At 38.4% G+C, this 18,327-nt stretch overlaps 1 protein-coding gene across 1 annotated transcript in view; it reads left to right on the top strand.

The window, feature by feature from the left end:
- Positions 1 to 17,168, top strand: part of LOC136885671 (dynein intermediate chain 2, ciliary) — a 126,252-nt gene extending 109,084 nt beyond the window's left edge. Inside the window, exon 12 of the mRNA XM_068230301.1 lies at positions 16,923 to 17,168. Within this exon, the coding sequence (XP_068086402.1) occupies positions 16,923 to 17,106 (184 nt within the window). The 3' untranslated portion in view covers positions 17,107 to 17,168. The remainder of the gene's footprint in view (positions 1 to 16,922) is intronic.
- The last annotated feature ends 1,159 nt before the right edge of the window (positions 17,169 to 18,327 follow it).

Raw genomic sequence — 18,327 nt, 5'->3', positions numbered from 1 at the left:
TCCATACTTTCCTCTTCTTGGCATGTGTTAAAATAGTTACAAAAACGATGAATAATATTTCTCCGTGCCCAGTCAGCTCACGTCGGGGTTCACTCTGAATTGAGTAATAGCTGAATATAACCTGATGTGAGACACTGGGGTGGGAGACCTCAATGCCGAAATAGCACATTCTAGTGGCTGATAGGGGAAGTTCCTGTAAAAAACAAAAAACCAAACCCCATGCCACTACAGCCCTTAAAGGGCCTTGGCCTACCAAGCGAATGCTGCTCAGCCCGAAGGCCTGCAAATCATGAGGTGTCGTGTGGTCAGCACGACGAATCCGTTACTCTTGGCTTTCTAGACCGGGCCCACTATCTCACTGTCAGATAGCTCCTCAATTCTAATTACGTAGGCTGAGTGGACCTCAAACCAGCCTTCAGGTCCAGGTAAAAATCCCTGACCTGGCTGGGAATCGAACCCGGGCCCTCCAGGTAAGAGGCAGGCACGCTACCCTACACCACGGGGCCGGCTGTAGATATACAGGCCTAGTCAAATAAAGACCCAAGGATGAACTGATACAATGCGACTGTGATGAATCTAATTTACACAGTATTTAGAAAGAATGGTCTCTACCAGATTTTCCCACAGAATGTAAACATTCCTGCAAAACAAGATCACTAGCCCAAAATGGTATAAACTAATGGAGGAAGACCTTATTGAACTAGGATCACCAAATCTACTAGATCAGACTGAAATCAGAATTACAGTCCAAACATGGGATTTAAGGAAAAACAGGAACCTTCTTCTTCAAGTGCCATATCTACTCCCCTAGACATTGGTGACTGCAGAAAGAACCCCTTTCTTTAGCTGACTTGAAGAGCTGTTGATGCTGGTCCAGTCTTTGATGTTTTGCTGGTCTACCAGCTCCTCGCTTGCCTTCTATCTTTCCTTGTAATATGAGATGTTCCTCGTACTTTATACCTCATAGAACATGGCCTAAATAAGCTCACACTCAGCTCTATCTCTCCTTAACACTTCATTATTGGTTATAAAATATGTCCAGGCTATTCTGAGCATTCTCCTATGCAACCACATTTCAAAGGCCTCAATTATTTTTAAGGAGGAAACTTCATCTGTCCAGGTCTGTACTCCATAAATCAGTGCTGACTAGGCATAACATCTCAACAGCTTTTGCCTGAGTTTGAAGTTTAGATTATCATAACAAAAGAATGACCTCATCTTTAGGAAAGATGATCTGGAAATCTCAATACGGTGTACGATCTCTTTTTTTCACGGTCCAGATTGTCTGTTATGGTGTTCCCAAGATATGTGAACTGACTTACTCGTTCAATATTTTGATTATTTAATGAAATGGAGGATGAACTTGGTTTTTATGGTAGTGATGGTTAAACCTATACAAAGGTAAATGGCCGGAGGAATGGAAACTTGCACAGTCCTTAAGAATGAAGTAGTGCTGGGCAAGAAGGAAGGCTGAAAAAATTGCTGATTGAATGTGGTTCTACTGTAGGTGGCCCATTTGCAAACAAAATTCTAGGCTTGAGTAAAATATCATATAACATTTATTTTACTCTAGATTTGATGCTTGCTGATGATATTACCTTCAATACTACTACTTCTTCTCAGAACATCAGATAAACTGTCAGCAAGCAGTTCGTGGTGTTCATCTGTACGGTTGCGATGCTGAGTATTCGAGCTACAATGACCATGTTGTACAACCACATTATCGGAAATGGAAACGGTGTTGAGTAATCAGAATAATTTATTAAGGGAGACATTCTTCTTTGTTGAAGAGGTCAGAGCAAGGATATCCGCAGCCTAGATGAAGTGGCGAACAACTGGCATCACTTGTGACCGAAAGGTGAAGATAATCCCAAATCAAAAATCTGTCTTACTGTCATCCAACCTTTTGCACTGTATGGTTGCGAATGTTGGCCGACTATGACTGAGACAGAACGTCGACTGGGTGTCATGGAGACTAAGATGCTGAGGTGAACGGCTAGTGTCATTAAACTGGATTGCAAGTCCAATAAATGCACCGGGGAAAGATTTGGAGTTGCACCGATTCAAGACAAAATGCGCGAGAGTCTTCTACGATGGTTTGGACATATACCAAGGAGAGGGGCTGACACTAATGCGAAGATGGGTTACATGTTAGAATTCGCCAGTAGGAGACCAAAAGGAAGGACGACCAAAACAGTGATGGGCCAATAAGTGTTCACAAAGATCTGAAGAGCGTCAGTCTCCACCCTGATATGGGCCAGGACAGAACTAAATGGAGACAACAAATCCATGTAGCAGATCCCACCAGCAGGAGGGACAAACGCTGAAAAATAGGATGATGTTCTTCTTTGAAATCTTTCAAGAAAAGACTAGGTAAACAGTTGATAGGGAATCTGGCCCTTGAACAACTGCTCTAAATGCAGATCAGTGGTGATTGATTGATTGATTGATTGATTGATTGATTGATTGATTGATTGATTGATTGATTGATTGATTGATTGATTATTGAAAGGATTCAGCTTAAAAATAGAAATACTCCATTTTGTCAGTAAGCAGTAATTGCTCATAACCATGTATGCCCGCCTTGTGTTTGATGGATATGATACAGTCTTATGAAATGTCGTTTGAACCCCTTCCCGCTGCTGTAGCAGATCACTGCTCTCTGTGTTTATGTTGGGTCCTCAACCAGAATTAGTGACCACCAAATTGGAGGAAACCAGAGCAAAAAAAAGTGATATTTAAAAATCTTGGTTTACATTGCCGGTCGTCCATACATTGCTAAAGAAAGACGTAAATTTGCATAGCCTGCTGCCGGTGTATTAAATTAAAGGTACGACAGCAGAAGAGTTTATAGGGTCTTTTTCCTGAGTGCCGTTGAAAGGATGCCATGTTCGGTAGCATAGACTGCTGCTTCTTCTGGTGCCATCATCTCGCAGACGACAGAAGGTTGGCGACCGAGTGATTTAGCCGTGCGGTTAGGGGCGTGCAGCTGTGAGCTTGATTTTGGGAGAGTGGGTTCCAACCCTACTATCTGCAGCCCGGAAGATTGTTTTCCATGGTTTCCCATTTTCACACCAGGCAAATGCTGTACCTTAATTAACCCTAAAACTGGCAACTGTCGAATATTCAACATGTTTGTATTTCATTACATAATTTCCTCAATTCTTCAACAAATGTCATGACTAGGGAGCAGATTTTTATGTGCTAAAAATGTGAAAAATATTTATTTTTTATGCGCTGAAAAACTTTAAAATATGTGATAACAAATTAAAATTATTTTCCTTTAAATATCACATAACTGCTTCCGCTCAAGAAGTAAATAAGTATAATATTTTGTATTAGAATATGGTGCTACCAAACGTGTTCCGTAAGGCAAATTGGTGTCTGTGTATGGAAACCAGAGCAAAACAAAGTGATATTTAAAAATCTTGGTTTACGTTGCCGGTCGTCCATGCATTGCTAAAGAAAGGCGTAAATTCGCATAGCCTGCTGCCGGTGTATTAAATTAAAGGTACGGCAGCAGAAGAGTTTATAGGGTCTTTTTCCTGAGTACCGTTGAAAGGATGCTAAGTTCGGTAGCAGTATGGTATATTAATTTTTGATATGCCAGAGTAGATATTATGAATGGTTACTTTTTTAAAGGTAATGTTTTGTTTAAATATGGCAAAAGCAACCTATCATCTTTGAAAAAAATTGTACCAGTTCGTACTCACCCATCACACGCTGGAATATTAGTTGCTAGAAGTAGTCTCAGACTTGCAGTGAACAACAAAGGTCATCTCCAAATTGTCCATCACAAATGCATGCCGATTATCTCTAAAGAACGCCTTATACTGCGAAAAATCGGTCCACATCACAGGAAGTCAGACGTGCATAGTTAAAGAGAGGAATGTCACCAACACTAACACCATCAATTTCGCCAACACGAGCACCCTCTAATAGATTAGAAATTTGGCACATTGTTTGAAATCCTCTGTTTTTCCTGAACAAATTTTGATATTTGACCTATAACAGTCCCTGTACCTGCGAAGCTGGGAGCGAATCTAATTTATTTTCAACAGCGTGCACTTCCTTCACTGTTTTGGACAACAGGTTAGTGGATTTTTCAAGTATGTCTATAGTTTTACACAAGAAACATAGATTGGCAGAGATAAATGCCAAATCATTTGTCAAAGAGCTGTCTTTCAGTATCTCTTGAAGAATTTCAATTGATGACATGTTGTTTTTTCTAGTGCATTCACAATGAATGCAAAACTTTCAAAATTGTCTGCGTAGTTTACCACAGCGCTAAGCCAGATACTCCACCACGTAACAATAGGCAGAGGAGGAAGCACAAGATCCGGGTTTTTCTATTTAAACAGATTGATAATTGAGGGTGCTTTAACAAAGACTTTTTTTGGCATTAGACACTAATTTATCCACTTGAGGATACTGAGCCCGCACAGTTTCACATAACCTGTGTAGAGCATGGACATTGCAAGTTACGTGTATCATTTTCAGAAAGCTCACAGATAGGCCTTCGGCTGTATTTTTCATGTAAACTGCACTATCAGTAAGGTAAAGCAATACACGGTCGTATTTTATACCTTTTGACCAAAGTAAGTGCATGGCTTCATTGAATAACTTAGCTACAGTGACATGGTTTGCAGCAAGCATTTCTTTACATGCAAACAAATAAGAATGTTCACAAGCAGTTTTGTCATTCTTGAACACACCAGTTACAACATTTCCTACTTTTCTGCCACTTGAATCAGTGGTTTCGTCAATGCTCACCCACAGTTTTTCGCTATCACATACTGCCTGAATTCTCTGTAAAGTTTCTTCATAACAGTTTGGGAGATAGTTTTTTCTTAATGTGGATTCATCTGGAGGCTCAAAATTAATGTACTTTGTTAGGAAATTTCTCAGTCGCGGATTATTTATTTTGCCAAGAGGAATGTAGGCGGAAACAAATGCTCTGCGTACATCTAAATAATAATACGTGGAATATTTAGGTGGGCCTGCATTTGAAGTAGCTGGTTCAGCTATTAGTAATTGTCACAAACACACACGCGAAACAGCCGCAGTATGCTTATTTCCAGAAATGCTGGGTTACTTGAGAACGTAGATCTGCACTTCCTGTTTTACCACACGGTTGGCAAAATAATACTTTTCCATCGGTAGTGAAAATGCTTTTAAATTCCACTACATATTGTTGAAGATGTGACCTTGTACTCGACTTCTCTTTTGCCATTATTTTGCAGGTTACGACACATGTATTTATGGTGAATCACTGTTTCAATAAAAAGAATAGCAGCGGACTCTGAAGGAAATATTTCTTAGAAATCCATACAAAATCACACGACCACAGGAATGATATATGGACCCGAACAGCTAACCTTAATCTTAGGAGTGATGAAATCCCACTACCTAATGGTGAGGCAATATTCTTCCCAGTCTCCCATGTCGTAATGGTATTACATCACCTTATATCTCCGTGATTGCCTTTCACTGATATTCTATAAACATAAACCGAGCGGGCTGACTCATAAAAGCGAGATGGAATGACAGACATCATGCAAAGAAACATCTTGTGCAGCAAATCAAATCACTGTCTAAATGTAACGACGTAGCCAGTGACCAGCAAGTTTTAGAACTTCTGGAGGGAAGTCTATAAACAGCCGAAACATTCACGTACATGATGTTAAATACACTGTTAAAAACAATACCGTAATCATAAAATGAAAAAGTATGAGCATTATTTTATAACACCGAAACATTTAAAAATTTTTTATTAACAAGTCATCATCATCATCATCATCATCATTTCCCTTTATCCAGCTGTAGCCGGGTAGGGGTAAATATGGTTCCTCTCCACTTTCTTCGGTCTTATTAACAAGTATTGCTGATTTATGTGCTTATTATAGATTTTCTTAAAATATGTATTTACATTTTAAAATGTGAAAATATGTGTTTTTATGTGAAATAAGATAAAGTTTTTACACTTGGGGATGCACAATAGGAATAATGAACTTTGTAACTTGCATTAAAACTTAAGCAAAAAAAATATGTAATTACATAAAAATCCGCTCCCTAGTTATGACAGTCTACGTTTTTCATTCTCGATGTCCAGAGCAGCCATGAGTTCAGTTTCATTCATATTTACAACCTCTTTGGGCACAATTTCATGGAAATAAATTAGTGCAGTTTTCCAAGCATCTGTTTGAGCGCCATTGCTGTAGGGTTTGTAAACAAACCTTCATGGGCTTTGCTTTGCTATTCTATTTCAATTTATTTCATAGATTTCCGTTCATTTATTTGCATCTCTACATATCTTGTTATTTGATTGATTATATACATTTTTAGTACAGTGTGTGTCTAAATACGGCATCTTCATTACAGCAAATTAGTGAAGAAGTATGGCAAAATTTGTTGGAAGAAGAAATTGACGGATCCGAGTCTGATTCGGAATGTGTATTAGCTATTTCTTTGCATCAAATATTGGAAAGCGAAAGTGATGACGAGCCTGCCATACCGCAACCTATTGTAACAACATAGTCTAAGGTCACGCCTCCAAATGATTGCATGCCAACACATCTTCCCTAATATTTTCAAGAGTATACCTCTCAGAGTGATGAAACATTTGCTAGTACATAACAGATACATTGTTGACAATCCGTATATCTCAGTCTGTGACATGTTTGTTTTGTGTACATTTGAATTTGGGAATTACACTTTTTGAACTGACTGTACACTTTTCTAGTCAAAATATTTATGTAATTTCATATCATCATGACAATCCTCAGTGTATTAGCTTTATGAAGATATGACTGCTTCCTTCCCACTACTAGTCCTTTCCTGTCCCATTATTGCCATAAGACCTATCTGTGTTGGTGCAACATAAAGTCAATTGTAAAAAGATAAAAAGGTTGTTCATTTTAATTCACTGATGCTGATCAAAAGAAACTGAAGAGTTTCTAAATTACGAGGGCTTTTTTTAAGATATGATTGGTCGCAAAATTAAAACTACAGTGAGAACCCGATGAAGCGTTCCGCAGATAGTATGTCCGTCGACTTGTCAGTTTTCAGCGCGCAGTGAGCAAGTAAACATGCCTAGAACAATCGTCTCCTGCCAAATGTTAAGTGCATGCTGTCATTCGATTTCTTCATGCTGAGGGGTTCAGTTCAGCTGAAATACATGCAGGGGGTCAGGGAAGGAAGCAAGCGTGTCAACCGATGACCTGGTTCAGCGAGTTGATCAGGCGATTCACAACTTCTGTATTGAGTGATTCGTTTCCCAAAATTCGAGGTCGGCTCTCTATGCCATCATGAGCGAGAGACAGAAAATTCTGTGCATGATGGGTTCCCAAGATGTTGTCCAACCATCACAAAACACAGCAAATGGCTGTCGCCTTAATGTTTCTTCCAGCACTACCACACTGAAGGCGATTTTTTTGAACAAAATTGTCACAGGGGCAAGACACAGGTCCATTTTTAAAATGAAGAAACAAAAGAGCAATCCAAACAGTGTATGCATTCTCAATTCCCGAGTAAACCAAAGAAATGCAAGTTAACCTTCCCCAGCAGAAAGTGTATGGCTACTGCATTCTGGGACTGAAAAGTAGTTTTGTTGGTGCAATTCATGAAATGTGGCACGACAACAACTGCAGCCTCATATAGCATGACTCTTCGACGTCTATGAAGGGCAATGTCATCAGGCATTGTCCTTCATGACAATGCTCGGCAGAATCACCTGCAGTGTTTTTGATGTGAAGTATTTGATACAGCCTGGACTTGGCTCCCTCTGATTTTCATCTCTTTGCTCACATGAAACTCTAGCTAGGAGGAAGCATTTTGGCACAGACAATAAGCTGCAGACCAGCGTAGAGAAGTGGCTGAAACCAAAGGTGGTCACCTTCTATGACGAGGGTATTGTAAAGTTGGTACCATGCTACGATAAATGTCTATATCAGAGCAGCGATTGTGTAGAAAAGTAGCAAGTAGCTGGACGCTGTAGCTAAACGTTGTAAATAAAACATTTTTGATTTCTACTATGGTTTTAATTTTACAACTGATTAGGTCTTGAAAAAAAGTAGCCCTCGTATATACTGGTGTAGCCTTTCTTGGCCAATGTCAACTCACAAGCTTTGATATTTTCCAGGGCATTAGTCTTTTGTCCTCTGGTGGCCAATCTGTAATCTCATGTTTCAACAAGAAAGAAGAGTACCTACAGATTAATGAAGTTTGGCGACTGTTTGGTTGCTGCCAGGCGACAGAAGAAAGAATGCACTGGGACACACTGCGCAGGTCTTATAGAAACACCAGAAAGTCAATGGTGGCACTACCACATAACCTTCAGATGCTATAGAAAGACAGGCATCCACATCCTGTGTTATGTATGGCTGCTACAGTGTAGTTGAAACATTCACACATTTAAAATGTCAATGCAGCCTGATGTCCTGGAAGATTCCTGTCTAAGGCGTTTGATAGGGTAGATCATGGGAGACCAGTGGCAAAAATGAGTGCAATTGGACTAGACAAAAGAGTGACTGAATGGGTGGCTATATTTTTAGAAAATAGATCAGGCCGATGACCTAGATCAGGGATGGCAAACCTATGCTACGCGTGTCAGTAGATGACACACGAACACGATTTTGGTGACACACCCTTGCACATATTACGTTATTATATACGTCTTTATATACATATCTCGTGCATCCTATCGTCATAGTGTTTCAGATTTAGGAAATTATCGAAAATTAAATTCTAGTTCCATTCGGAAGTGCATTATGGTAACACTGCAACACTGATAGGACCGGAAGCCAAGTGAAATAAATGTCAGATGCGGCCGGCGAGCCATTCGTTCACCCACATCAGTCAATTAGTGAAGTTTGGCTTGAGTGTGGTTATTACAAGATATTTTTCACTGAAGATAGCTCAAGCGAGCCGAAACATGTCTGAATTTGTTTGCTCCGTCTAATGACGGAATATATGATGTATTGAATAGGAGGATACCCTCATTTTTCGCCATTGTAAAGTGAAAACCGTCAATACGGAATGATTCTAATATCTTGTAATGGAAATGCCATCCAGGCAAAGAAGAAAGCTAACCTTTATTGCAATCTCAAAATAAAGGTCGCCAAATTAGGGCTTGATTAATGACGTAACCCCCAATTTTCTAAAGTTTACCAAGAAAACTCACAGAAATACAGCAAAAACTCGCGCGACTCAACTTAAAACCGATAAAATCTGGATTAAAGAGGAAATCAAATTTCTCCATAAAAAGAAATCTCTCCTGAACCACAAACTATATGAAACTCATTTAGAAGTTTCCACTCTCCTTTGCCCCCTCGAATGGACGTCCTTTCAATTACACGTCTCCAACAAACTTAACCTCACTTTGTTAAAGAAACAAAACAGACTTGACAAGAAATGGAATGCTCTTTCAAAAACAAAAACAATACTTAGCAAACATAACAACTCAAATAACACAAGCCCTAATGATTTTCACCAACCTGTAGTAAACTTAAGTAAAATCATTCTTGATGCCGATGATCTTGATGTGCTGAGCAGGGGACCTAAACATAATTGGGGTAATCCTTCTAACCGTGATAATTTAATTTCCACCATAGCTGAATCTGAATTGGCCATTAATAAATTACCAATAAATATACAAGAAGAGGTCCGATATGAAGTCAAACACAAGCTATCTTCCATCCTCAATCAACAACAAACCATTAAACCCAACACAGTGCACGTAGCTAAAGTAAACAAACTTAAGAAAAAGTGAAACAAAACGACTTAATTATAACAAAAGCCGACAAAGGAAATGCTACCGTAATCATGGACAAAAGTGACTATGTTAATAAAGCACACACGTTTTTTGCAGACAACAACTTCATAACCTCTAAAAAAGATCCAACTAATAAAATACAAAGAGACCTAAGAACATTTCATTTCTGTTTAATGACCTTGAAAAATCCAAAATGATTATCATGAATCCGAAACTTCCCACAGCCAAAGCGCTACCCAAGATCCATAAAACAGACATCCCCATAAGACCCATTATCAATTTCAGAAACAGTCCGACCTATGAAGTATCTCGATTCATTCACAAATTCCTCAAGTCACACTATCGTTTTCAAGCCAACACATCAGTAAAGAACTCCTTAGAATTCTGCAATAAGATCAAACACTTTAATTTATCCAAACACCACACTCTTCATTCTTTTGATATTACTAACATGTACGCTAATGTTCCCGTTAACAGCACTGTGCAATTGATCAAAAACAATCTCTCCAAATTCAGCAATTTAAGTATAGGCGAAGTAGATGAATTTATTCGAATTCTGGAATTTACTTTGAACAACAATTTCTTCACTTTCAATAATGTCATTTACCAACAGATAGGTCTTCCCATGGGGTCACCAGCTTCAGGAATCCTTGCAGACATCTACATTGATCATTTAGAACATTCTCACATCATTGGCAAGATCAATGGCATTCAACACTGGGCACGCTTTGTAGATGACACCTTTGTTATTTTAGACTCCCACGTTACTAACAGCAACACAGTACTTGGATTTCTCAACTCTATTGACCCACATATAAAATTCACCATAGAGTCAGAAAACAATAAAGCCCTTAATTACCTGGAACACCTTTGTTATTTTAGACTCCCACGTTACTAACAGCAACACAGTACTTGGATTTCTCAACTCTATTGACCCACATATAAAATTCACCATAGAGTCAGAAAACAATAAAGCCCTTAATTACCTGGACTTAACCATTATGCGCAACAGCAACAACACTTTATCCTTCAATATATACAGGAAACCCACCCACACCATCAATACCATCCATCAGACCTCTGTGCACCCAGACATACATAAAAAAGCAGCTTACAATAGCATGGTCCTCAGAGCATTAACTATCCCTTTATCTCGCAAGAATTACAAAAAAGAAATTAATACCATCTACAACATTGCAGAACACAATGGTTTCAATAGAACCTTCATCAACAGAATCATCAATAGATGCAAAAGCAGACCCAAGACTACCCTAGTAAAAGATTCCGCTCCAAAAGAAAAATTTTCCACATTCACTTTCAATAATAGTAGCATTTACCAAATTTCTAATATTTTCAAGAAACACAGCATCAAAATAGCTTACAGAACCTCCCACACCAACTCCAAACTCATTTTCAATCCACACACTGTCAACAATAACAATAGCAACATCAACAACAAATATTTGAACTCCGGAGTTTACAAATTAAAGTGCCAATCCTGTAATTCCAGCTACATAGGTCAAACAGGCCGCAATTTCGTCATAAGATACGCCGAACATCGCAACGCTCTCAAATATAATCGTTTTTCAGCTATGAGCGAACACCATAAAACATCCAGCCACGAATACACTTCAATAGATAAAGACCTGAAGATCTTGCATTATGAGCAAAAAGGCACCTTGCTCAACATTCTCGAGAGCATCCACATCGATTTAGATCAGTTTATGAACCCCACTCACAATTTAAATGAAGTCAGCGAGAAAAAGAACATTCTACTTGAAACATTCATTCCATACATTTGTCAGAATTTCCATAACACAAACAAACCCCACCTCCATCTCCCCGACTCACCACCACCCCCCCCCCTCCTCACACCAACCCTCCCCCTCCGCTCCTTCCAACCTAGCAAACACAGCCAAACCAACAATAGACTCGATCACGCGACCGAGACCATCGCTTTGTGAAGGCCACACCATTCGAGCTTTAGAAGTCAGCGAGTAAACTAACATCCTCTTGAAACATTCATTCCTTATATTTGCCAAACAAACCCACCTCCATCTCTCCAACTCAACACCCCTCCCTTCCTCAAACCAGCCCTGCACCTCCCCTTCCCCCTCCGCTCCTTCCATCCTAGCAAACATAGCCGAACCAACAATAGACTCGATCACGCGAACGAGACCGTTACTTTGAGAAAGCCAGGCCACTAGAGAGGACAACCACCTACTGCACACCGTAAGTTTAAGCTTTCTTCACAACCATTCCACACGTTTTACTTATCAACCCACGTTTCTCATACAACCTCATTTTTTTCCATTACAGATTAGAACTTCATTGACGGTTTCCACTAGATTACTACAATTTACTATGCATCTGTCTTCTACCTAACACAGCTTCTCATACTTTTATATGCGGCCCTTCCGACCCCTTTATCATAAGGCAAAACACCAGCCAACATTATGAAACAATAATGAAGAAAGGGACCGCTAGATCGAGAAGATATTGATAATGCTGCTATTTCTGAAGTCTTAAATTTCATGGTGTTTTTTCTCCTTGTCACAGGCTTTTCGCCTGCAGGTTAATTCAGGCTTGGTTTCTCTCAAAAATGTTTGCTCCCGCTCTCCTCCTGACCAATTTGATGTGATGGGTTTCCACTAGGATGATTTTGACAGCAAATTCAAACTGTTTTGTCATTTTTAAACCAATAATTTGTAAACTATGAGGTCCACAATCTCACCATGCGCTACTACCATTTGTTTCCATCTGCATAATTTGTTTTCTCATTCCCTTGTTTCTTAGGTTAACGCAGTTTTTAGTATCAATTATTATTTCAAATTAACACCTGCTGAATTTTGTCGCAGTAAGTTTTTTGCTCTGCATATTGATGTAAATAGTGTATATTTGTGCTAATTTTGTTTTCCGTCTAAGCTCTCTTTTGTTTTTTTGTTTACTCTTTCATTATGTTTTTTTTAGCATTTTTTCAACTTATATTATGTAAATTATTCCAACCCCCTAATTTTTTTCACTGAAGATGGCTCAAGCGAGCCGAAACATGTCTGAATTTGTTTGCTCCGTCTAATGACGGAATATATGATGTATTGAATAGGAGGATACCCTCATTTTTCGCCATTGTAAAGTTGAGTGTGGTTGCCAGCAGCGGGTAATTATTCTTAGTGTGCAGGCCCTAATTGTTCATTTAATTTTGTAAGAAAAATAGATGCCAAGAAATTATCCCAATTTCCAGATTTGGAGAAACTATCGCACTTTATTTTTTTTTTAAATGCTCATATTGCACAATAAGCGATATTAAGGTCAATTTTCTCAGTGCTTAGAAACTGACAGTTTACAAATGTAGTTGACTGAATTTCTTGAAAGCAGTATATGGGTGAACAAATTCGTACATTCGTGAAAATCGAGTGTGTTTTTGATGGTGAATAATCTCTCCAGAGAACTTAGACTAATACTTCAACAGTGCAGCAGCCTCCCACACAAATGTTTTCGGCCAAGAAGAAATTTGCTACAGTGCTACTTACTTTGTTTGGGTCATCATACGCGTGCAAGCAGCTATTTTCTACAAGGAACGTTGTGAAGTCAAACAGTTAGAAACCGTCTTGTTTCGGACCTAAGTGCTTCTTGTGTGTTACTGAAGACAACGTGTTATGAACCTAACATGAATGACATGGCTACTAAGAATCAGCAACAAGTTCCACACTGAAGTTGAGAACGATATTTCACTTAAAGATCTTTGGCAATATTGTGTGTTACAATTGGCGCTTATTGTATTTTTTTTTTGTACAAATAATGTTAGGTATTCTTAAAACTTACATATTTAAAACTGTATTTTTTGCAGTATTGGCAAAATACGACCACGGAACATGCAATCAAGTGTATTGTTTTACAATTTACATGTAATAACGTTTTTTACAATAGTCTTTACGTCGCACCGACACATTTAGGTCTTATGGCGACGATAGGATAGGAAAGGCCATAGCCTTAATTATGGTACAGTCCCAGCATTGTAATAACGTATTATGAAATATAATTTGGAATTAGAGATAGAATTCGGGTGAGGTGGGGGGGGGGGGGTGTAGCCATTCCAAAGAAATTAATAAGTGGCACAGTTGATAGTTGAGAATAATAAACCAGACTTAAAATGACACACTAGTTGGAAAAGGTTTGCCATCCCTGACCTAGATATTAGGCCCCTTTATACAACAAGCATCATCATAATCATCATCATCATAGAAAATATATCTCAGAGAATTAAAGTAGATGAAGCTTTATCTCACACAGTAATAAATAAGAGGGGAATTCCTCAAGGCAGTATTATTGGACCTTTATGTTTTCTCATATACATAAATGATATGAGTAAAGAAGTGGAATCAGAGGTAAGGCTTTTTGCAAATGATGTTATTCTCTATAGAGTAATAAATAAGTTACAAGATTGTGAGAAACTGCAAAATGACCTCAATAATGTTGTGAGATGCGTTGATGGAGTGGAAGTTCCTTTTGGGGATCATTGTGAATGCCTAGGTGTTAATATAAGGAAACATCTTCATTGGGGTAAACACATAAATGGTATTGTAAATAAAGGGTACAGATGGTTATGTGGGTATTTAGGGATTGTAGTAAGGATGTAAAGGAGAGGGCATATAAGTCTCAGGTAAGACCCCAACTAGAGTATGGTTCAAGTGTACGGGACCCTCAGCAGGATTACTTGATTCAAGAACTGGAAAAAAAATCTAAAGAAAAGAAGCTCGATTTTTTCCTGGATGAGTTCCAACAAAAGAGTAGCGTTATGAAAATGTTGCGAAGTTTGGACTGGGAAGACTTGGGAGAAAGGAGACGAGCTGCTCGACTAAGTGGCACGTTACATGTAATAAATCTCACTGTAGACCGTATTGGATATCCGATTATAAACATTAAAATAAGAACAATAATATACACCACCTTTCCAATACTTATCAGTCCTTATAGTTAGGATACAAACATTACAACTGGTGTTATAAGTTGAGAGATTTTTTTGCTGAACTGTTGTAAGCATCCTCAGCCAAAATAAACCTTAGCCTAAAGTTTGGTCAGGGCCCCGAACCTAGTGACCTTAAACTACATGGTTCCCTAAGATCCGACGTTTACATTAGAGACAATCAATAGCCTTAAAACTAGTGTAAAACTTCTAACGATGTTCGACATAGCTAAGAGTAAAAACACTACAATCATATTGACGGAGGTTGAAACATAAAACACAACATAGAGCCAATAGTGAAGTAAATTAAATAATACAGGGTATCATATTGCTATCAGTCAATCAATAAACATGTTTATACAAAAAATGATTATTTTATGTTCGTTGGAATGAAGAAGGTAATTAGAATAGTCACTGGTTAAATCTCATTCCATTGCATAGACATGAGTCAGGTGCTGTGAGCAACCATATGAGGGATTCCGGCCACAGTTATTCTACAACTGATCAGCACCTTCACATTATAAAATATGTAAATAAAAGCAGCTTAATGACCGGATTTGAAAATACATTTTTTTGGATCAACACTTTAATAATAACAATCATTTGAATGATGTCTCCGAGAACAGTAGCCTGATAATTGAACAAGTCCCCAAGTTACTTGCTAATTTTGATATAAATCATAATAATTTCATGAAAAGTTTCAACTATAAACTTTTACATATCCATCCAGTCGTAATAACAGCTCCCACTTTATCCCCTCCTCATGCCATAACTCTCCCACCAACTTCTAGCGCTCTGATTGTTGCGCCTACCCCTTCCGTCCTGACTTGCTCTCTGCCCAAGCAAGCACACCGATACAACACACGTGGCAACGGGCAGACGAATGCCAGACCTCCTTGAGCGGCTAAGGTGACCAGTCACTGCTCTTCCAACATAAGAGGTAAGCAGTCTTAGACTCATTTTTCGGACAATCTAATTTTCAAGGCACTGAGTACATCTTTTTTCTTTCATTTTTTCAGACTTCAATTTATGCTTATTGCATCTTATTTTCTCCACCTATGACTTTGTTGAACTCCCAGTAGAAATTTGAGGACACTTGTTTTCGGCTTTAACCTATGTTTAAAGGAATTCGATATTTGCCTCTACATATACGCTGTTTCAGGCGTGATCAATCCTGTGATGTGTTACTACTACATTAGTCAACTACTATATGTGATTTTTGCACCTTACTCTCATGTCTATGCTATGGAATGAGATTTAACTAGTGACTATTCTAATTATCTTCTTCATTCCAACAAACATAAAATAATCATTTTTATGTATAAACATTTTTATTGATTGACTGATAGCAATATGATACCCTGTATGATTTTACTTACTTCACTATTAGCTCTATGTTGTGTTTTATGTTTAAACCTCCGTCACTACGATTGTAGTGTTTTTACTCTTAGCTATGTCAAACATTGTTAGAAGTTTTCACACTACTTTGTCTTTAATGTAAACATCGGATCTTAGGGAACCGTATACTTTAAGGTCACTAGGTTTGGGGCCCTGACCAAACTTTAGGCTAAGGTTTATTTTGGCTGAGGATGCTTACGACAGTTAAGCGAAACATGTCCCAACTTATAACACCAGTTGTAATGTTTTTATGGTATGATCCGAGCTGTCGGTGGAGAGATGGCGTGAAATGCCATTAGTAGACAAATAATTTTGAGTGGTGTCTTTAAAAGTAGGAAAGATCACAGTATGAAGATAAAGTTGGAATTCAAGAGGAAAAATTGGGAAAAATATTTATTTATAGGAAGGGGAGTGAGGGACTGGGATAGCTTACCAAGGGAGATGTTCAATACATTTCCCGTTTCTTTGCAATCATTTAAGAATAGAGTAGAAAACACAGATAAAGAATCTGCCACTTGAGTGACTTCCTTAAATGCAGATCAATAGTGACTGATGATGATTGAATATCATTAAAATTTGTCTTCTAAATTATTAACAAGTCATAGGCTCTGAGCACAAATATTATGACTCATGCTTTAATGGTGAGGAATCTAAACATACCACTTGGAATTTTACAAAAAAATCTTTGCTATGCACCATTGTTTGAAAGCATGATCAAACTAAAGTGACAAAAAATTAATTTTTTATCAAATATTTTGTATGGTTTTGTAAAGTTTCTTGTCTCAACAGGGGAAGTATAACAACACTTAAGCTCTCACCAAATCTACGCAAGAAAGTGAAACCTCCAAAGAAGGGACCTGTGATGACTGAACGGGAGTTAGAGGTCCAGAAACTAATGAAGATCTTATCCTTTGTACGTGAGCCACCTGAACTGGAACGGCCTCCAGATCTACCTAATCCTGATTTGTATTAGCAGAATAACATGTTTGTATGTGAAATGTTTATATTTTTTGTAGGGTTTTATAGAACATAGTTTTTGAGTCCCCTTTTGTATTTAATTTTGCAATATAAATTTGTAATAATCTGGTAAAATTACATTTTGAAAAATATATTTGATATTCATCACTGTAATCGGCTTGATGTTAGGTGCTCGAGGAATAATACCTGCATTTTTTGTCAACTTCTGCAATACCTTTGGGCTAAATAGAGATTTTATCCATAACATCGCCATTACCACACTCAAGAAGTCCATCATGATCTTCAAGAACCATGCTTGCGGACCTCAAATAAATGTTTGACATGCCTCACTCGACTGCCTACATTTAACATCATACGAACACATTATCTATTGTATCCACATCCATTATTGTTGTCTTTGGGCAACCTGCAGCTGTTGCAGGAAGATTGTATAATAATAAATAACACCATATTGATATTACCTGGTGTTGGCTGCCAGGTCGCATGCAAAACATTTACACATTCCAACTGTGTTACCATGTAATAGAAAATAATTTTAAAAACCTGATTCCTAAGGCCTCCACAAGAAAACACCACCCTTGCTCCTACGCTGAACTACATAATAAGCAGTGTTGTCACAAGAGAGCACCACAGTTATTCCTGACCTTGGTTACAACTTATACCTCAACCCTAGTAACACCTCCAAATTAATGTCCCATTTGATTAGTGTATCCTTGTATTGAGAGCTTGGAGACAGTCACGTTCAAGTATTGAATAACAATTTATGTATATAAAACTAGCAAGATACCTGTGCTTCGCTATGGTATTATACTGAAATTTATAACTGAATGCTCAACGTCTTATATAATCCACCGAAATTCGCGACCTGACTCCTTTTCTGAGAGAATCCGCCAAAATTTGCGATCTGACTAGTTTTCTGAGAGATTACGGCAAAGTTCCTCCCATTTTTCAATCTTTCTTTCCAGCAATCGATTTCGTACTTCCTGAGCTAGGTCCAGGTATTTCGCCCGATCAGTTGGGTCCCTAAATCTTTGCCATCTTTTCCTATAAGCATTTTTAATATGGATCAAATCCTTGAGGAGATCCAGCGTGGTGTCGTCTTGGGTGCCTTGGTGGTACTGAATCCGTGGCCGGATTGCATTCACAGTTGTTACCCGGCCAGGGCCCATTTCCAGTGCGGTCTGCACATTTTGACGACTGTCCAGAACCTTATTTT

Source organism: Anabrus simplex, chromosome 14 (genome assembly GCF_040414725.1).
Source record: "Anabrus simplex isolate iqAnaSimp1 chromosome 14, ASM4041472v1, whole genome shotgun sequence".
Taxonomy (NCBI): Eukaryota; Metazoa; Arthropoda; class Insecta; order Orthoptera; family Tettigoniidae; genus Anabrus; species Anabrus simplex.
This window is presented reverse-complemented; position numbering and strand designations above follow the sequence as displayed.